This window comes from Geotrypetes seraphini, chromosome 3, assembly GCF_902459505.1.
Source record: "Geotrypetes seraphini chromosome 3, aGeoSer1.1, whole genome shotgun sequence".
In the NCBI taxonomy this organism is placed as follows: domain Eukaryota; kingdom Metazoa; phylum Chordata; class Amphibia; order Gymnophiona; family Dermophiidae; genus Geotrypetes; species Geotrypetes seraphini.
Window position 1 is genome coordinate 169,506,289 of NC_047086.1, and position 22,397 is coordinate 169,528,685.

At 44.6% G+C, this 22,397-nt stretch overlaps 1 protein-coding gene across 5 annotated transcripts in view; it reads right to left on the reverse strand.

Moving 5' to 3' along the window:
• SLC18B1 (solute carrier family 18 member B1) overlaps positions 1–22,397 on the reverse strand; it is a 148,773-nt gene that overhangs the window by 56,894 nt on the left and 69,482 nt on the right. For all 5 annotated transcript variants that reach the window (XM_033938973.1, XM_033938971.1, XM_033938974.1 and 2 more), the window contains one exon: positions 9,916–10,072. In XM_033938973.1, coding sequence (XP_033794864.1) covers positions 9,916–10,072 — 157 coding nt within the window. The remainder of the gene's footprint in view (positions 1–9,915; positions 10,073–22,397) is intronic.

The following is a 22,397-nucleotide window of genomic DNA, read 5'->3' on the forward strand; positions in this document are numbered from 1 at the left end:
ACAAGAAAAAATTGGCAAAATCTTTAAGCTCCCTGTTATGAATCAACACCAACGTAATAAAGAAAAATATGAACTATAAGGGAACCTCAGTAAGGGCTCAGTCAACCCTTCGATTCATTTTTAACCCTGGGCAAGTACTTATAGATGACCAGCACCAGACTTAGGTTTCTATCAATTGAGTAAAGGGATGTGAAAGCTTAAGCAATCAGGAATTTTTGGTTGTTGTTTTTTTTTTTTTTTAATATATATATATATATATATATATATATATATATATATATATATATATATATATATATATATATATATATATATATATATAATTGTTTTATTGATCTACGTGGAGGGACATTTTCAATAGTTTGACTTTGGACTTATCCTGCAAGACATCCAAAATTAGTGGAAGGGGAATGCCCATTTTCAAAACCTCTAGATGTCCAATTTTTTTTTTATTTTTTTTTTTAACATGACCTATTTGGACATTTTGGCCCTTAAGATGCCTAAATTTTTGGCCATTTCTGAATACAAATACATCCATCTTCAAAAACATCCAAATCAAGCCCATTTGGACATGGGAAGAACCAGCATCTTAATGGACTGGCCATGAAGACATCCCAACAGGGCAGTGAGGCACCTTAGGTGGCACTGCTGTGACCTTCACATAAAGGGTGTCAAGTACATATTTCACCAAAACACCCTATTTTAGTGTATGGTGAGTCCTCCAAAACACCCCCAAAACCTACTATACCTACCTGTCTACCACCCAGTAGCCCTTATGACTACAGATGCCACCTATATGGCAGTTCAGTATGTTTTGGGTGGGTTTTGGTGAACTCGCACTTTCCACCATAAATGTAGTGGCTCATGGGCCTGGGTCCTCCTCTCTACGGTTCACTAGCACACCCAATAGGCTACTTAAGACATCTGTGTGCTGCTCTGCTAGGCTTTCCCATACCAGGTGCTGCTGTTCTAGAGACAAGTACGTACAGTTTCATTTACATCTTTTGAGGGTGGTAGCTGTCAGTGACCACTGGGGGAATGTACTTTCATCTCTACAGTGAACATCTGGTCAGTTTGAGTACCTTTCTCTTATTCACTTCTAAAACAGGTCTAACTCTGGATAACACCCTGGACTTCTTGAAAAAGGTTTGATTATCCCTGCGAGAAGTCCAAGTGCTAAGCACACCCAAATCCTGTCCAAAACATGCCTCTTACATGCCCCCTTAAAATTTGGACATCTTGGAGAGTGATTGCTGTAAAAGACATCTAAAAATTAATTTTGAAAATTGGCACTTGGGCTTTTTTGCGCTTAAAACATCCAGGTGTCGTTTTATGCTGTTTTTTGGACGTCTACATTTTTTGAAAATGAGCCCCATACTCTACACTTACAATATTAAATAAAACTACTAGAATTAATTTCGAACTGTACTTTTTAGACAGCAGAATATGAAAATTGTACAAGGCTGGGAGTGACATGTGAAACTTATGTTGATGAATTTCCCTTTGAGTACTCCCCAAAGAAAGATTTAAGAGTGCCCAATGAATACATATTATTGTTTGGGAATATGCCCAGACAGCAACTGTAGCATTTGAAGCACAAGCAACATGTTGAGAACCATAATGTCTCCCAAATCTCTAGCAAAATAAGTCCATCACCTGAGGGAGCTTGACAAAAAGAGATGGGTTCTTATCTTGATATCTTTTCCAGCAGATAGGAATGGTATGCTGAACCTTAGGGTGCTTTGACCATTCTTGCAAGCACAGAAAGATGTCAATCACAGTTTCTAAACCTCCTCCTTCTCCCTGAAGTTTGCTACCCCTTTCAGTTTGTTCCAAAGCATGCAAGAGCTCTAGAGTTAAACAGGAAAAGGAAGGACACGGGGAACTCTGGAGCCAAGGTCCTGATTTGCTCATATAATATTATAACAGTGACTAATGAAACTGTATTGTATAAATGAACAAATATTACCATTGAACAGTAAAATACATCAAATAAAAGCAGCAGCTTGGAATATTAGTGGAGATCAAAGATCTCTTGAGATTCTACTTACAAATTGATTCTTAACTAGTGCTGTCCGATTCACAATTTGAATCTATTCACCAATTCATTTCAGGTGAATCGATTCGAATCAATTTAAAACAACAACAACAAAAAATAAATCAGCCTCCTAATTTGGTGACTGACCCTCCCCCCTAAAGCAGGAGCGGCACTGTTGCCTCTTGCTGGCCAGCCGCTACCGCTCCTGCTTTAGAGGGCGAGGCAGGAGGGTCAGTTGGGAAATGCTGGTGTCCGGCTTCCCCCCAGCCTCCCACGCATCCAGCGCCAGATTAAAGGGTAGGCCCAGTAGGCACGTGCCTCTGGCCCAAGGAGTTCAGGGGGGCCCGATGCCATGCTATGATGACATCACATCATGACTGGGTTAGGAGGCTGCAGGTGGCAGTGGTGGTTCTATGTACATCTTCTCTGCCTCGGCAGACAGTCCTGCTATTGGTGCTTGCCTGCACCATGGCCCATCTGCTTGCAGCCTGCCCGCCAGCTCCATTTAATTCCGCTGCTCCAAAAGAACCAGGCGCGTGAAGTGATTGCACACCGCTGGCCCATAAGCATTCTCTCCATCAGAATTGATGTCGGGGGAAGGCTTATGGACCGGTGGGTGCAATCGCTGCATGCGCCTGGCCCTTTTGGAGTTGCGGCAGCAGCCGGGGGATGTTAAATAGAGTCGACGAGCAGTGGCGGCGGGCAGGGGGGATGACTGGCAGGAGGGGGAAATCAGTGGCGGGTCAGCTTGGGGGAAGGCAGGCAGGCAGGTAGGCTTCGAGGAGGAAGGGAGGATTCTGTGTGGATCCTGCAGCTCTTGCCATGAGACTGGACCCACAGCAGCACCAAATGAAGTACAGTATATTTAAACATTTCTTCTGCTGCCATCATACTGCTGCACGATAAAAAAAAAAAAAAAAAGAGAGAGATCAAGTGTAGGCAGCCTCAATCAGCCTGAGAGGAGAGCTGAGAGGGAGGAGGCAAGGAGTGAAGAGCCAATAGGAATAGGCTCTGAAGGAGTGAAAAAGTATTGAACGAAGGATGGGAATGAGAAAGGAGACAGGAAGAGAAATATAGGGTTGGAAAGATGATAAAGAGTATTTGGAGAGAGGGATGGAGTGAGAAGAGAAAAATGTCTGGTGGGAGAAAGGGAAAGAAAAAACAGTGAAGAGTAGAAGTAGAGAAGCAAGAAGGGGAAAATAAGTAAATAAGAAAATGGACACATGCGGGTGGGGCAGGGCATGATGGGGTGGCCTGGGCAGGGGGTGCAAGCCTTCAAGGGGGAACAAGTAGGCCTTCAAAGGGGGGGGGTGCAGAAGTACACGGAGGGAGGGAAGGCGGGGGGAGTTCAAAGAGACGTGTTTATGCTGTACTTTGGGGGAGAAGAAATAATGGGTCTAAAAACAGAGGAGAGGGAGAGAGATGGTGGACAATGGGATTTAGGAAGGGAAGGAACAGAAAGGGAGAGAAGTTGGACACAAGGAATGGTGTGGAGGGGGGAATAAAGATACTGGATAGGAGGGTAGTTGGGAAAAGAAAGGGAAAGATGGTGGACCCTGGGGTGGTGGGGAAGGAGGAAGAGATGCTGGATGAAAGAGTAGTTTAGAAAAGGTGGATCTATGGATGGAGATGAAAAAAAAGGATAGAGGCCAGACCTCCGGGGGAGGGAAGGGAAACAGAAGGGGAGGACAGAGATGGAAGATAGATGGTTAGCACGGAGAAAGAAGAAAGAAGGAGACCCTGGCAAGCAAGTTATCAGAAGACAACCAGAGCCTGGGACCAACAAGATTTGAATAATGACCAGACAACAAAAGGTAGAAAAAAATTTATTTTCGTTTTGTGATTACAATATGTCAGATTTGAAACATGTATCCTGCCAGAGCTAGTGTTAGATCGCAAATGTGAGCAAGGATTTAACAGAGAGAGGAAAAGTCTTTTTTGTTTACACCACAGCGCCAGTGTGGTTAGGAGAAGGCAAAGGGGGTGAAGAGGCTATAAAATAATCCCACCAGGATGTTTGAAAAACACACCCAATTGGGCATGAAAATCCGGAAAAAAATTTTAATTTTAATTGGGAAGCACTATTCTGAACCTGTAGTCCAACTGGCAGAGAAGTCTGTGATATGGAGAGGCCCATGAAACATAAGGCAGAAACAGGTGCATCAGAAATTATTGGGTGTGGGAGTTCAGCATGCCATTCCTTTCTACTGGAAAAGATATTATCAAGAAAGAACCTAATCTCCTTTTCCAGTGCAATAGGAATGGTATACTGAATCTTTGGGGAATGCTTAGGTACATCCCTAAGTCCCAGATGGGAGAGATAAGCCTGCTTTCAGTACTGAAGATCCAAAAGCAGAATCTTCATGCGCTGCCACATCCACCCTATAGAATTTAGTGAAAGTGTGAAGGGAAGACCATGTTGCAGATCTACATATCTCCTCCAGAGGTATCACCCTCAATTCAGCCTAGAAGGAGGGTACTCCTCTGGTCGAATGTGCTTTCAACCACACCAGCGGTTATTTGTCACAGACAAAGTAGGTGGAGGAGATTGATGTCCAAATCCACCAGGACACTATGGGTCTAGCAGCTTTAAAGCCTTGTATTTCTTCTTAGAAACTGTAGTTTGCAACTAGGCGCCATTTTGATCGTAAGATCTATGAAAGAAGCTTTCTTCAAAGACTCATATGAAGCCCCCTGAAGACCCTCTAACACGATGTTGAGGTTCTTGGAAGGGAAGGGATCCCGGATCAATGGCCTGAGCCTTAGAACTCCTTTAAAGAATCTAAAAGTGTCTGGGTGAGCAACTAGAAGACTCTCTTTTCTCAGCCTCTAAAACCATCTACACTAAGGGACGTCACTGCTAAATCACTTGTCCAGGCCCTCTTGAAGGAAGGCCAATATCGATGATATTGGGACTTTGTTGGGCTCTACCATCCTGTGCTGAAAAGTATCATATGCCTTGGCATACACCGAAAGAGTGTGGATGGTTTCTTGGCCTACAGTAGGGTGGTAATGGTCATTTCTGAATGCATTATCCCTGCGAGAAGTCCAAGTGCTAAGCACACCCAAATCCCATCCAAAACATGCCTCTTACATGCCCCCTTAAAATTTGGACATCTTGGAGAGTGAATGCTGTAAAAGACATCTAAAAATTAATTTTGAAAATTGGCACTTGGGCTTTTTTGCGCTTAAAACATCCAGGTGTCGTTTCTGAATATCTTTTCTTAGCTAGCGCTGCACGCTCAAGAGCCATGCCATAAGACAAAAGCAACCTGAATCTTCAGAGCAATTAGCCCCTGAGTGAGCAAGACCACGTACACCTGGAGCTGGAGACATTCATCCACTTGTAGGCATACTAGATCTGCATACCAAGGACAACTTGACCAATCTAGAGCTACAAGGATCACCCTCCCTAGGTGAGATGTTATGCGATGGATCACCTAACAGGGGCCATGGAGAAAACACAAAGCAGTCTGGACTTCATCTATGGTTGCACTAGACCGTCCAGCACTGCACTTCCAGTCTTGTATCTTCGGCTGAAAAACCAAGGTGCTTTCTTGTTGATGGTATTGCCATCATATAGAGTGTCAGATGCCTCCAATGTCCTCTAATGTCTTGGAATGTCTACAGGGTCAACGACCACTCTCCGGGGTACAAATGTCTGTATACTGAGAAAGTCTGCTTGCACATTGTCCACTCCTGCTACATGTGCCACCGTGATGGCCAGCAGGTGCTTTTCTGCCCCAAGCAAACAGTAGTTTAACTTAGTTGGAGAAATGTGCTTCAGGTGCGTCCCTGCCAGTTGACATAAGCCACTGCTGTGGCACTGTCTAAGATTACTCACACAGCTCTGCCTTCCATCACCGACCATAGGTTTCTCAGAGCCAGGTTAAGCGGTCTCAGTTCTAGCCTGTTTATGATGTACATTTCCCTTGCATTGTGCATCCACTGCAGTGCGCCCCTCAGTCAATCAGGCTGGCATCCATTGTCAGTATGACCCAGGAATTGATCTGAAGTGAAATTCCTTTTGCTAGAGACTATGGGTTGAGCTGCTGTTGGCTGCCTCCATCCAGGGGCCTATAGGGAGTTTCTCTGGGGAGACTGAGATAACAGTGCATCCTGAAGTGGACGAACATGCACCCTTGTCCAGAGCACTACTTCTATGGCAGCTGCCAGCAAGCCCAGAACCTGTAGGTAGTGCCATGCTGTAGGCACTGACTATGACCGGAGATTGGTAACAGGAGATTCATAATTTGCCCCCAAAGTATCTGTCCGCATGCCTCTGGTCGAAAAACCTCAGCCTTCTGCCATACTGAAGAGAACTTGCATGTATTTAAAAGACTGAGTGAGGAACAACGGGCTCTTTAGAAAGTTTACAATCCAGCCCAGATTCTGTAAAGTTTGCACAACTGCTGCCACTGCTCTTTTTCCTTCTTCTCAAGCGTGGGCCAGTAGTCTAAATAAGGATGAACCAGCTAGCCTGCCCTGTAGAGATGAGCTGCTACCATCAATGGTGAACATTTGGAGTGCCATTGTCAGTCCAAATGGTAGTGCTGAGAATTAAGTGTTTCTCCAACATGTGAAATCAGGAACTTTCTATGTGCTGGGAAAATTGGAATGTGGAGATAAGCCTCTGTCAAATTTAGGGCAGCCAGAAACTCTCCCAGCTGGACTGCTGAAATGACAGATCTCACCATCTCCATCCAGGAATGTGGACTCTCAGGGCTGCATTAACATGTTTGATATCCAGAAGAGGCCTCCAATTGTCAAAATTTTTCTTGAGCACAACAAAGTATATCGAGTATCTGCCCGAGCCCGAGGGTCTATGGCTTGAATATCCAGCAATCTGTTTAACATTGCCCGGACTTAGACCGCCCGATCCGGTTGGCCTGCCATAAAGCCAGTCAGACAGAAGGTATGCAAGCTCTTTATCTTGTATCCTTCTCTGACAATAATTTGATTTGATTTGATATGTAAGTATGTAATTTGTTATTGTGTGTCTCTGAAATGTTTTGTATGATAAATGTACATCTTTTATTTTGTATATTAATATTTAACTTGCCCTGGATAAGGGTGGGTGAGAAATAAACAAACAGAAAGAAACAAATATCCAAAACCCAAAGATCTGTCGTTATGCTTTCTCAGACCTCCAGAAAGTCCAAGAGCTGACCTCCAATTTTTTGAAGGATGGCTGGAGGTCTGGCGTCATTGTAGCTTTTTGGCTGCAGTTGTGGCCCAGGAACCTGTATTTTTAATTTTCTGGTTTTGGAACCTTGATAGGTTCTGCGACACGAGCCTACTGAGACATACTGGCAAAAAATTTTTGAACCCCCGAAAGGAGCTCCAGTTCTTGCCACTCAAGGTCTGCTGTCCAGTAAGGACTTGGGACAATGATCTTGCACACTGACCATACGATTATCCAGGCCTATGTCAAAAAGCATCTGGCCCTTGAAGGGGAGCCTGCTAAGCGTAGCCTTGTAAGTTAAATTGTCCGCCCACTGTCCGATCCACAGCTTGTGTCAGGCAGAGATGGAATAATCAGAGACTCTCACTATTACTCTAATTAAATCATAAAATGTGTCAACCACCTAGTCAACCCCTGCCAGCACAAGCTGAGATGGCCCAGCTATTGTCATATCCAGGGTTCACAGCCATAAATGACAGCCATGTGCTATGAAAGAAGCAGCTGATATCACCTTAACTCCTAGGGCCAGGGCCTCAAACTGCCTCCTAAGGACCATATCCACCCTGTGGTACTGTGTATCCTTCAGCATGACTCCTCCCTCACTGGGTAAGGACATGCGTTTAGTCACCTGTGCCATCAAGGTGTCTTCCTTTTGCATAACAAACATTTGCTGGAACTCTTGATCCATAGGATAAAGCCTAGTTATAGTTTTCGCTACTTTGAGGGAGCCTTCTGGAACCTCCCAGGGCTCTGTGACCAGGGGTTTCATGTCTGGGTGCCCCAGAAAGGACGTGGATCGAGACTGGACTCTGCTCAAAAGAGAACACTGAGATGACTAAGGTGCATCAATCTTGAGCTCACAAAGAGACTCGGTGATAATGTCTGGCAAGGCCAAAGACCTGAACAGCCGCCTTATGGAGGGATCCTCTCCCAGATCTGTGGCCAGGACTCCATTCTGATCCTCAACATAAGAAACTGAATCTCCCATCAGGGAGGCCTTGCTTTGAGACAGGGGATAAAGACTGAACTTTCATCCCCTGAAGCCAGAGTCAGGGAGGAGCATCCACTCTCCCAGAAATGCTCTGAGGTGCTCTGAAGATTCTTAAGAGGTGTGCACTAAGGGTTGTTCTTCAGTGGACCTAATTGCATATTTTGGTCATGCACATATGCCTGCCACAGCATATTAATGAACTCTGGGATAAAGGCCTTAGTAAGCAATCTCCTTCTCCTTTAGAAGGGAGGAGACATCACTTTGGCTGCGGAACCTTTGTACCTTTGGCATGCCATGCTGCTGTTCTGGGGCTCATGGGGAAATTTCACTCCCCTAATAGGCTCAAAAGCTGTGTGCTATAACCCCAGAGACCACGTGGGAGCTAAACTTGAAGTTTCCACCTTCCTGCCTCTTCTAATGCCCATCCTTTGCAAACAAGGCATGATATATGGGTATTAGAGTCAGAAGACTCCATCCCTGGCAATTTCAAAGCAAAACAAGGTGTTATGGAAAAATTTGAGAACTTAAGGGGCAAAAAAAAAAAAAAAAAATCTGGAAAATCCAAGATGGCCTCCACTGGTGAATTTTAGTGCTAAAAAAAAAAAAAAAAAAAATCAGCTTAGTCACCTCAGGGCTGACCAAAAACCTAAAAAAAACCCCAGGATTGTAAGGTAGGGGGACCAAGGCCCTAGCTATAAAAACAGTTAACAGCTTTTGATGATCCCCCTGATTTTTCCCACAGGCTGTCACAGCCTTACTCACAGACCTTATGTTGGGGAAATGGTGCTGCTGCCTGTTTCAGCTCCTTTCGGGTGTAGCTGTTCTAGGAGAGGCCCTCTGCTTCCAGTCACTCGCTGGAATCTTCGGGCTGCCAGTTGAACCTCCATAGACTGACCTTCAACCTTCCCAGACCTCTCACGCAAAAGGGGGGGGAATGAAATGCAGCCAGCACTATAAGCGCCCTGAAGCAACCTTATTAGCACCTAAATTGCCTGCACTAAAACCCCTGACCAAGTCAAAGGGCAACGGACCCTGGGCTCCATATATCTTCAGAAGGCTGCCTGAAACAGGTCACTGAAGGATACACCTGCCAGCTACAGATCTAAAATCTGCTCCTCTCCACGCAGGCAGAGTAGAACCTTATCAAAAGGGATCTCTGGTTTCACAAAAAAGACCGCAACTAAAGCAAAAAAACTGCAAAGCTATCACAAAATAAAAAAAGAAATAAACCGAGCAGATCAGAAGACACCTTTAATGCTCACCTGCAGAAAAAGAAACTGAAAAGGACAACAGAGTCCTGGAAGAAGGAGGAGGTTTCAAAAGCTGTGATTGACGTTTTTCTGCAGTATGCTGGCGAGAATGGATAATACCCTAAGGTTCAACATACTATTCCTATTGCACTGGAACATAAGATATGCTATGCTGGTGCAGACTAAGGTTCATCAGTTCTGGTATTTTGGCCAACAGTGGCCAACCCAAGATATTAGGCCCCTCAGATTATAAAAAAACAGATCCGCTTCTTACAGCTCCATCCTTAGGGCCGAGAAGCAGCTTTCCAAGCTTTCCACAGAGGCAGGTATATGACTATATATCGGAGAGGAAATTGCTTAATGCAAACAATTTAAACAGTTGTCTTATAGCAGCAAATAAACAGAGGCTTATAACAAACAAAATTACTGATATAACACAGCAAGAACATACCATATCTTGGTAAAATCCAGATATTCAGGGGCACCAACATCAGCACTACACATCCTACTGCAATGAAAGGGGTCTCGTAACCAAAAGACTGGTATAAAAAACCACCTACTGGTGGACCCAGGACAAGGCCCAGTCCAGTAAAAATTTCCAGACTTCCCTGAAATACAAATTGTAAAATAGGCAATTATTTTTGCTTTGCTGTCACATGTAACTTGAGAAGTAATATTAGGCACAAGGCATCTTTGGGATAGTTTTATATATCACCTGCCTTGGTCAAAGATGTTTGTCACTCCAGAGAGTTTGCAACATTTTCAAACTAAAAATTACATATTTATTCACACAGAATTTTGGGAAAAAATTACTATGTAAATTTGAGCAAAGACATTTTTTAAATGAAGAATAATATAACTTCTTGTTTTCAGGGAGGAGGAAGGAGGAAAAAAGTGGCAGAGCTGGCAGCAGCCCATTCAGAGCTATGGTACCACACATGACTTTGTTTCGTTTGCAGCTGGTGTATGTGTATGTGGGAGGTGGGGGGGGGGGGGGGGTTAGGTGAACAAGATGAAGGGAAGGGAAGCTTATGCCTGGAAGAAGATATAAGTGTCCAGGAGAGGGATCAGAGGTGGAGAGAGAAAAAAAGCAAAAGAGAAAGAGCAATATTGCATGCATATAAAAAGGATGAAGTCAGTCCAGAGGAAGGCGGTGCATGGTCTTCATCATAAGGCGTATGGGGATAGACTTAAAGATCTCAATACGTATACTTTGGAGGAAATGTAGGAGAGGGAAGATATGATAGAGATGTTAAAATACCTACATAGCTGAAGGAACGTAAGAGAAGGTGATATGGCTTTTTCTTTTCCTCTTATCTCTCTTCTCTTTTTCTGCTCTTCTTCCGTGTTTCCCCGAAAATAAGACAATGTCTTATACGTATTAGTTTTGGGTCCAAAAAACACACTAGGGCTTATTTTTTTCATGTACAATGATCAGCTCTCCCTTCCTCTCCTTCACCCCAATTCTTCCTCTTTCCTACCTCTTCCCCACATGTGCAGCATCTTTCCTCCCCATCTCACCCATCCCCTTGTGCCTTCCCTCTGCAGCATCTTTCTATCCATCCCTTCCTCCCATCCCCATCCCCCTGTGCAGCAGAACCCTTGCACAGCATCTTTCTATCCCTCCCTCTCATCTCATATGCAAGAGAACCCTTACACAGCTTCTATCCTGCCCTTCCTCCCGTGCAGAACCCTTAAACAAGCATCTTTCTATCCCTCCCTCCCATCCCCCTGCTACACAGCCGAACCCCCAGCTCACCTTCCTATCTTTCCCTCCCATCCGAACTCTGCCGACCCTCCCACCGCACAGACCAACATACCTCCTAACAGCAGTGTCGGCAGCATTTTAAACAGGCTGCTTTGCGGCCTTCTCCCGCCAGGGCCTTCCCTGTGCCACTTCGCTGATGACATTATCAGTGATGCGGCAGAGGGTAGGACCCAGCGAAGCAGCCTGTTTAAAATGCTGCCAACGCTACTGTTAGGAGGGAAGTCAGTCTCTGCGGTGGGAGGGTTGGCGGGATTCAGATGGGAGGGAGGGAGAGATGGAAAATCAGCGGGGGTTCAGCTGCACGGCGGGGGGGGGGGGGAGCACTGCTGCCAGCGAATTCATGGACATTCGGGTTAGACTTCTGGGGTCAATATAACTAGGGCTTATTTTCGGGGTAGGTCTTATTTTTGGGGAAACACGGTATTATTATTGTGTTCATTATATTAGATAGTGTTGTGGGGGATGGTGGGAGCTTTTCCTTTTTCTCAGGGAGCTACAAGAGCCCAAGCCTACTGAATATGTCAGTTATGGTTTGAGCTCTGGAACCGGGGGAATGGGGGGAGGTGGTGCGATCGGGGGGACATGGGGAGATTTGATACGGCTTGTACCTCAGCTTTTAGTTTTCTATAAACTTTTCTATTGTCATTTTTGGTGTTTTCCACTGTTTGAAATGTTCAATAAAAATTGCTTTAACATAAATACCTATGTGACATAAATGTGCATAAGTTGAGTCTCTTTCATTTGAAAGGAAGCTCTGGAATGAGAGGACATAGGATGAAGTTAAGAGGTGATAGCGCTTCCGGAGTAATCTAAGGAAATACTTTTTTACAGACGGGGGAGGGGGGTAGATGTGTAGAACAGTCTCACAGAAGACTATGTCTGAATTCAAGAAGGCACAGGATAAGCACATGAAATTTCTTAGAGAGAGGAAGAGATCATGGTTACTGCGGATGGACAGACTGGATGGTCCATTTGGCCTTTATCTACCATCGTGTTTCTATGAGGAGAAAGAGAAAGAAAGAAAGAGAGAAGTATTGGGGGGTGAGAGAAGATAGGTGATGCTGGATGGAGTGGGTGAAAGACACAGGGGCAGTGGTAAAGGGGGGTGAGACAGCCAGTGGGTGACGCAGAATGGCAGACATGAGAGAGAAGAAATGCAGAAGCTTAGCTACCATTGAGCAAGCCTGGCAAAATGCCCAGGGCTACTCAATGCTAGTGGATGCCTAAATTGCACCCTTTCTTCTTCTCCATTACCTCTGTGCTCAGGACTGGCATCTGTCTACCTCCCCTCCACCTACTGGTTCTCCAAACGCTGCAGCACATTACCACCAGAGGCAGAAGTAAAAGCTGCCTCAGTGAAGCCGTTCCACCAAGTGACCCAAATCTCTGATGCAACTTTCTATAGGTGGAACACACAAACAAAAAGGTCTTCCAGCCAAAGAGAGGCAGCTTTCAACACTGTCTCTGCTGGCAACATGCTGCAGCATTTGAGGATTGGTAGAGGGGAGATGGGGGAGATATGCTGGGCATGGGAAGAGAGGGATTTAGAACAAAGTGGAAGGGGAGGGGAAGAGGAAGCAGATGCTGGACTGGTCGGGGAGCAGAAGGAAGAGAGAGAGATGCTAGACCAAACAGAAGGAGGGACATATAGGAGAGTAAGGGGGGCTGAGGTTGGGGTGCAGGAGGAAGGGAAGAGATGAGATAATGAGGACAAGTGGAAGGACAGGAGCAATTCCCAATTCCATAGTGTTAAGTTTAAAAGTTTCAAGTCTTATGCATAAGGCTTTGAACAATGAATCACTATTAGCTATTACCATATATAATTGAACATAAATCCATCTGAATATAAATCAAGGTAATCTTTTCCCCCAAAAGAGAGGCAAAAAAAGGTTGACTCAAATATAAAATGAGGGTTTATATTCAAGTACCGGTAATCCTCTCTCCTCCCTCCCTTCCACCCACTTTCTTGCCTTACCTGATGTGTCCTGTCCTGCTCACACCACCCTGTCTTTCCTGTTGGACTCTGCACCTCCCCACCCCCATCGCAGGCCTTCTCCTGGGCCTTCCTTAAACCCTGATGGTTCAGTTGTGAGCCGGGACAGGAGCAATCCCTTCCTATCCTATCAGCTGGCTCTGCTCCCCACCTCAAACCCACTGCAGGTCTCCCTTAAGCCCTGGAGGTGAGCCAGGACAGAAGCGATCCCTCCTGTGTCCTGTCCCGGCCGGCTCTGCACCACTCCATCTTGATCCATCACAGCCCTACCTTTAAAGCCCTAGTGGTCCAGTGGTGATTAGGAGCAAGAATGATCCCCCTATAATTCTGCCATACACTTTCTTACTCACTCTCAATCAGACAGTTAATCTTCCCTTCCCTTGAAACCCTCAGATTCTCTAATCTCTCATACTCCATCTCAATCCTTACAAACCCTCTGATATCTCTATCCTTCTCTTTACAGAAATAAATCTCTCGGAAATGGCAGGGAGGACACGGAGCACCAAGGCTACTATCAAGATCAACACCCCAGCGTCCGGAGGGATCCAGGGGATGGCCAAGGTCTGTACTCAGAAGGAAGAGGGTGACACGGATCAGAGGGCAGAGGTCTCTGTGCAGACCGAGACCATCCCCCTCCCAATGTTCGCTACAGTCTCTACGCAGACAGAGGAGCTGGGACAGGGATACATAGACGAGGACATCTTGCAGGAACTGCTGAACCTCAGGGAGGAGGTAAAGTGACTGAGGAGTATCATCGATGATGCTGTTCTGGAACTGTCACACATCACAGAGCGAACCCACGACAGGTCCATCCTTGACACACCCAAACCTCCAGCCCTAAAATCAATGATTGGAGTACAAGAGATGATTAGAGATGCCAGCCCCTGGCAACTGGTAACCTCCTCTACGGGCAAGCAAAGAAAATCCACCTCATTCTCACTCTCTTCTTCTTCTTTTTCTCTCCAACAGGATAACTATACAACAACCCCACAACTCACTCTCAGAAACAGATTTCAGATCTTACAAGATGGAAACACTGAAGAAAAAACGGAAGGGGCTCAGGAGAATACCCAGCACAAAACCTCACATCCAGGGCTCACGGATCATCCCCCCCCGGAAGGAACGAAGAGTGGTGGTCATTGGAGACTCCATGCTAAGGGTCACCGAGGGACCAATTTGCAGGCCCAATTTGCAGTCAAGAGAGGTCTGCTATCTCCCCGGAGCCAGGATCCGGGATGTCACCACCAGCCTAGACAAACTTATAAAGCCCAGTGATAATTTTCCCATGTTTCTCATCCATGTAGGCACAAACAACACTGCCAGGAGAACCACGGAGAACATTCCCAACGACTTTGGAGCACTAGGAAAGAAGCTGAAGCAGATAGGAGCACAGGTGGTGTTCTCATCGATCCTCCCAGTAAGAAACAAAGGTAGAGCTAGAGAAGAGCTGATCCAACGGACTAACGACTGGCTCCGCAAATGGTGCATAGAAATGAACTTTGGATTCCTAGACCACGGTGAGACACTCCAGGGACTACAGGGACCAGACGGACTCCACCTAACCAGGAGAGGTAAGAATGTATTCGGACATCGCCTGGCCCACCTACTCCGCAGGGCTTTAAACTAGGTATGTTGGGGGAGGGTACATACTTATATCCCAGAGCAGTAAGTAACCACCCAGAGGAGGCGAGTCACACCCACACTTCTAAGTCTAATGCAAGTACCCATGCTATCCACGATAATTTAAAGGGAATTATCAATAAAAATTTAGGAGTCACTCTAACCCAAAAGGGAATCTCTTCACAGATATGGAGGGCTATGTACGTCAATGCACACAGCTTGGGCAATAAAATTCTAGAATTAGAGACTGAGATAATAAATGCTGACCTAGACGTGGTAGCAATATCAGAAACCTGGTTCACGGACTCACATGGGTGGGATATGGTTATACCAGGCTACAACCTACTACGTCGCGACAGAGAGGTCAAGTCAGGGGGAGGGGTAGCACTATACACTAAAGATAACATCAAAACTACCAGAATTACAAATATTAGATATACTGGGGAATCCCTCTGGGTGAATCTGGCCAGAGGAAATGAAAAATGCCTATACCTTGGGGTGATATACAGACCTCCAAGACAACAGGAAGACAAAGACATAGAACTAATCGAAGACATAGAGAACATCACTCTACAGGGAGACACAGTGCTGTTAGGGGATTTCAATATGCCCGATGCGGATTGGAACACACTCTCCGCGACTACATGTGGCAGCAAAAGAATTTTGAACTCCATAAAGGGTGCACGACTCAAGCAAATGGTACTGGAGTCCACCAGGGACCAGACGATACTAGACCTGGTACTCACCAACGGAGACAGGGTCACGGATGTCTCAGTTGGAGATACACTGGCCTCCAGCGACCATAATATGGTATGGCTTAACCTCAAGAAAGGTTTCTCAAGGTCAAACACATCAATGAGGGTTCTCAACTTTAGAGGCACAGACTTCGAACGCATGGGAATCTTTGTCCATCAGGAGTTACAAAAACTAGCACAACCTAACCATCAGGAGTTATAAAAACAAGCACAACCTAACAATGTGGAGGATATGTGGTTGACTCTGAAGTCCACCCTACATGAAGCAACAAACCGCCACATAAGAACAGTAAGTAAGCGCAGGAGGAACAAAAGACCCCAATGGTTCAGTGTAGAAATCTCGGACCTCGTTAAAAAGAAAAAAGAAGCATTTATCACCTACAAACATTTAGGAAAACAAGAGGCGGAAAAAGATTATCTGGACAGGTCAAAAGCTGTCAAAATAGCAGTCCGGGAGGCCAAACTCAGAATGGAAGAAGAACTAGCACGGAACATTAAGAAAGGGGATAAATCCTTCTTCAGCTATATTAGTCACATGAAAAAAAACAAAGATGGGCTAGAACGCCTGAAGAAATCGGACGGTAACCTTGTAGAATCGGATTCTGCCAAGGCAGAATTATTAAACAAATACTTCTGCTCAGTCTTCACCTGTGAAGTGCTGGGAGCTGGTCCACAGCTTCAGATGGGAGACAGCCAGAAGGACCCGTTTCAAGACTTCGAGTTTATGCCCAGTAGCGTCTACTATGAACTATCAAGACTCAAAGTAAACAAAGCCATGGGACCGGACAACCTACATCCTAGAATGCTCAGGGAATTGAGAGAAGTCCTGGCAGAACCACTATCTGTTCTTGTCAATCTTTCCCTATGCACAGGAAGAGTCCCCTTGGACTGGAAAACCGCCAACGTTATCCCACTCCACAAAAAGGGCTGCAAGACAGAGACGGCAAACTACAGACCAGTGAGTCTCACGTCTATAGTGTGCAAGATCATGGAAACACTGATCAAACAAAATATTGACACAATCCTAGATGAGGAAAACCTACGTGATCCCCACCAGCACGGATTCACCCAGGGCAGATCCTGCCAATCTAACCTAATCAGCTTTTTTGACTGGGTTACTAGACAACTAGATGCCGGAGAGTCACTGGATGTAGTATATTTAGACTTCAGTAAAGCTTTTGATAGCGTCCCACACCGAAGGTTATTGAACAAGCTGAAGTCGATAGGATTAGGGGACACTAACTACATGGGTTGAGAATTGGCTGAGTGGTAGACTTCAGAGGGTGGTGGTAAACGGTACCCCATCCAAAACGTCAGGCATGATCAGTGGAGTTCCGCAGGGGTCGGTCTTGGGCCCGATTCTATTCAACTTATTCATAAGAGATATGACCCAAGGACTTAGAGGAAGGTTATCACTGTTCGCCGACGACGCCAAACTTTGCAACATAGTAGGTAAAAACACCTTGCCAGATAATATGACGCAGGATCTACTGCTGCTGGAACAGTGGTCAGCAACATGGCAGCTAGGCTTCAATGCTAAAAAGTGTAAGGTAATGCACCAGGGAAAGAGAAACCCGCACAGAACTTGCATACTAAATGGTGAGACCTTGGCCAGGACCACGACGGAATGTGATCTAGGGGTGATCATTAGTGATGACATGAAGGTTGCAAATCAAGTGGAGAAGGCTTCCTCCAGGGCAAGACAAATGATGGGTTGCATCTGTAGAGGTTTTGTCAGCAGGAGACCTGAAGTCATGATGCCGCTATACAGGTCCATGGTGAGGCCTCATTTGGAATACTGTGTTCAAATCTGGAGACCACACTACTGGAAAGATGTGCTGAGAATCGAGTCAGTTCAACGTATGGCCACTAGAATGGTCTTGGGGCTCAAGGATCTCATGTATGAAGAAAGAATGAATAAACTACGGCTGTACTCACTTGAGGAACGAAGAGAGAGGGGAGACATGATTGAAACGTTTAAGTACATCACGGGTCGTATCGAGTCGGAAGAAGATATCTTCTACCTCAAGGGACCCTCGACCACCAGAGGGCATCCGCTGAAAATCAGGGGAGGGAAGTTCCATAGCGACTACAGAAAATACTTCTTCACTGAAAGAGTAGTGGATCATTGGAACAAACTCCCACTGCAGGTGATTGAGGCCAACAGCGTGTCAGACTTTAAAAGAAAATGGGATATTCACATGGGATCCCTAAGGGGGTAAAATCAGGGGGGGCGAGTATTTGGAATGGGCAGACTTGGTGGGCTATAGCCCTTTTCTGCCGTCTTTTTCTATGTTTCTATGTGTAGTCTAATAAAATGGCTGCTACAAGTTTCTGTGGCAATCTCACAACACTGCACAAGCTCCCAAACAGCATCAAGAATGTCTATGTAAACTTGATTGTACTAATCCAGTTTAATAAGAATATCAATGTTCTAGAGATCACCAATATGTTTATAATGCTATCTTTTCCTATTTAGGCCCTTGATGTGTGACACCTGCAAGTACGGGTTGTTATAATATGGCAGGTTTGCTTTACAGATACTGTGTGACCAAGGTTTTATATTATTTGAATTTTGATTTAGCTCGTGTCATTCTCTCTGTGAGCTACATCCATTGTTCACTGGGCATTCTTCTGGATGGCTTGCAGTCAAAGTTTGTAACTAAAGCAATGAAAGGGTCCAATATCTTAAGGAGCAGTAGCTGGATTTGAACTCTGGCTTCCCTGGTTCTCAGCTTGCTGCTCCAACCATTATTACAGCCAATACAAATAATTTGTAATTCAAACATATTTGGTAAGTCGACAATAAACTAAAGGGCAGCGGATCTGAAACTTGGTGGTCATCTGGCAATCTACTAAAAACACTGATAAGCAAATCATTTTACGATTACCAGTACCACAGGATTTCTGTTACAGTGTCACAGGAAGATGCTGGATTGAGGAGCTAGGGCCAAGCCAAGCCAAGCGTTAAAAAGCACCTGCATATATTTCCAGAATGCTACAAATATTGTTTTGCTTAATATGCTGTATTATTTTACTCCCCCCTTTTACAAAACCGTAGCGTGGTTAATAGTTCCGAAGCTCATAGGAATTCTATGAGCATCGGAGCTAATACCGAAGGGTTGTGGAGCTGCTGCCTCTGCACCCAGAGATTGTGAGATCAAATCCCAGGGCTGCTCCCTGTGACCCTGGGCAAGTCACTTAGTTCACCAGTGCCCACCACTTTGAATACAAGTCCCCATTCCCTTTCCCTTTGTAAAAAGGAGGGGAGTGGGGATAAGTGCATCATTTTGATTTTTTTGGAATAGAATTCCCTGTAGTGTGTTCAGCAAGTATAATACTATCAGTAACAGAACCACAAGGTAGGGAAAGCAACTGTGCTCAAAAGTGCCCCCACTGTCCCTTAACTGCTGACACAGGTGTTACCACTCAAAGGATTTTAACTTGGCCCATCTTATCCTAGCCCTACCGCAGTCCCATCCTACTTTAGCCTCCCCAAACATCAGAATCACAGACCACCTATTCCCAACCCCTCACAACACATTCAAGTATGCACAAAAATGGCATTATATGCATACTTTACCAGTAAAAACACTTTCCAACTCTAATAACTGGAATAGGCTTGTAATAATGTTTTCGATAAAGAAATACTGACTTTTTTTTCTTATAAATTTTTAAAGAATGCCAAATCACATGTCCTCTGATGCAGCTGAATAGCAAACAGGGCCGCTGTTGGGTCTGTAATGATTTGATGACTATTTGAAATGAAGTTAAAATCAGATGTGCCACAATACATTCTACTTTGTCAAAATAGTTTCGAGACACTTTGGGGCTCATTTTCAAAGCATTTCGACATACAGTGGTGCCTCACACAATGAACTTAATTGGTTCCAGGAGCAAGTTTGTTATGCGAAAAGTTCGTTATGTGAAACGCGTTTTCCCATAACAATACATGTTAAAAAAAATAATTCGTTCTGTAGCATAAAATATGCTAAGATGACATAAAAAAAGATAAATTTTTTGTTATTATTTTTATTTAGATACATCTAAAAACATAATTGTTTTTTAAAACAACACACGTTTTTTAAATTTAAAGACAGACTAAGTAGAGTCTAATTTTACAGTGAGAGAGGGCAGAGTCTCAGCAGCAAAAACTGGGACTTAACTGTTCATTTTTTTTTTTTTTCTAGCATCGGGGAAGCGGTGAGAGTAGCTCCGCCCCCCCCCAACGCATCAGCAGTAGGCGCCGGGCCCCTGCGAGCCGACGGTCCGCCACTGCACAGGGAGCCAGGCGGAGAGAGGGCAGTTAAGCGCAGTGCCTGCGCGGAAGGATGCAGCTCGGGCGACTTCGTTGTGTGAAACGAAGTTCGTTGTAGGAAGCAAGACATGAAGTTCGTTGTGCGAGGCGTTCGTTATGCGAGGCACCACTGTACAAAGTATCAAGACACAGATAAGGATAGAGAGAAAACAAAAAGCCCAGAGTGGATTGACGTTCCTCCACTTACATGAAGCTGATGCTTACACATCCAGTTTCCTATGTCAACACTAAGGCCCTCTTTTACTAAGGTAGGCAAACCGATTAGCACGCGCTAATCAATTTAGCTAATCCTACTACCATGCTAACCCGTGCATGTTAGTCTATGGACGCGTTAGTATTTAGCATGCACTAATTCAATTAGCATGCGCTCATCGGTTAGCACACCTTAGTAAAAGAGGGGGTAAGAGCCCAGAATAATTAAGAAACCACAATTAGAAAACCTGCTTTGTTGGCCTTCTAACAGCTTCAAAACCAAACCCGATGCAGCCAAATAAACAAGACCCTTTGGTCAGAAATCCAGAGCTGTGATAATTCTTGAAGTTAAAGTTAAATTAGTCTCACATTTCAGACTGGGCAAAAATGACCTCACTGTTCTTATTAACTGCCATAGCTTCCTTAGGCAGATTTTGGACTGGAAAGGAAGGACTCTTAATAGTTAAGTTTAAATTTTATTTTCACACCGACACAATAGCAAATAGACATAGAAATATGACGGCAGATAAAGGCCAAATGGCCCGTCTAGTCTGCCCATCCACAGTAACCATATAGAAAACGACAGCCACCCAAGTTGGGGAACTCAATTTTCATCCAAAATTTATCATTTAGCTCTCAGCAGGGTCCATAATTTGTCAGTCACAGTCCCAGCTAAATCCAATCCCAATGGGAGACCCCATTTCACAGAGGCATCTTCAGAGGAAATACAGCAACAACAAACTCTGCAGCTTCGTAAGCCCGGCTCTTACCAGGAAGGCGTTATATGACTGCAGTTAATGTGATTTTTCCTGCTGACAGAGAATTGTTTGGCCTAGAGTGCTGTGGAGATGTTTTTGACCAGTGATGATAGTGAGCTTACTACTTCCACAGTTGTGTGCTGGTCTGTGCAACACTTCTGTTTTCTTTAGGTCTTTTTTCTCCACTTAACCCTTTCAGGACCATAAGGATCGTAGGCCAATTTTTGTGGTTTTGACGACATTTTTATGGTAAAAAGGGCTTGCAGATGCCAAAAAATTGATTTTTTTTGTGAAATATTATTTAAAAAAAAAAAAATCACACTTCTGGCTTATGGACAGTGTGGCAAGTGAATCTTCTCGTCAATCTGGCAACGACGCTAATGAATGAATGTCGGAACCAGTTTGTTTACATAAAGGCAGTATCATATGGAATCCGTACATATCAAATTTAGAACTGTAGACTATCCCAATCAAAATTTATAGGATTTTAAAGTTATGGGACAAATATGTCCCTTGGTCCTGAAAGGGTTAAACACAGTTGGGTGGCTGACATTTTTGCTTTTACAGCAGAAGAGAGTTATCTATTTGCTATTGTGTCAGTGTGATATTTCCAATTCTAAAATTTACACAGGACACTTTCCTCATCCTTCATGCCAGACATGTGAGAAGGTACCCAAGCTCCAGCAAGGTTCTATGACAGATCTCAGGACTCTTTGTGCTCAAAGTAGAGACTCTTCCAGCTTGAGCAGCCAAGCTTAGAGTTGGAATAAAATAAAGGCAAGCAAGTCCTCTATTCCTACCATAACTTCTGAAATGAGATTTGATCTTTGCCCACAAGGAATTCTGTACTCTTTATCAAAAGGCTCACCTGCCCTCTGGTACCTGCAAACTCCTTTAATTGTAGCAAAGACAGTCAACTCCTTGGCTCTGCTGGGAAATCGAGGCCTCAGGCTGTGTCATTTTGGGGACTCGGTCAAAGCAGCCTATCTGGATTTGGGAAGGGCCTGGGAACTTACAAGGGAGGCCTATGATCAATTTGAACATACATGTCAGACTCTATCTTCAGCTGACTTTCCTACAACTGAAGAGAAAAATATAATTCAGACAGAAGAGGTTTACTCCCTTCTGAAGGAAAACTTATGGAGACTGTTCCCTACGAGGCAGGTAAGAGCCACTAGGTTGCACAAAGAGAAGACTACCACAATAAGCAGAATGTTAGGAACTGTTCATTTAAAACTACCCTTCTCTTCTCCTCTCCAGGTCAGGTACATAGAAAAACAGATACACAGAGGGAAAGAACTAGAAGACAAGCACCACACGGTTCCCCCACTTATTTTGATATTTCTTTCATGCAATTACAACTTCCTGGAGCAGCTATGTTTGGAACAGTATTACAGATCAGTTACTGTTGTGGCTTCTTAATGATACGGCTGTTCCTAGTGGTTTAGAGAAATAGCACTAAACTACAATAGCATTGCAACAATGAATTTGCAGGAAGTTTTGGAATACTACAGAATGGCTATTATGCC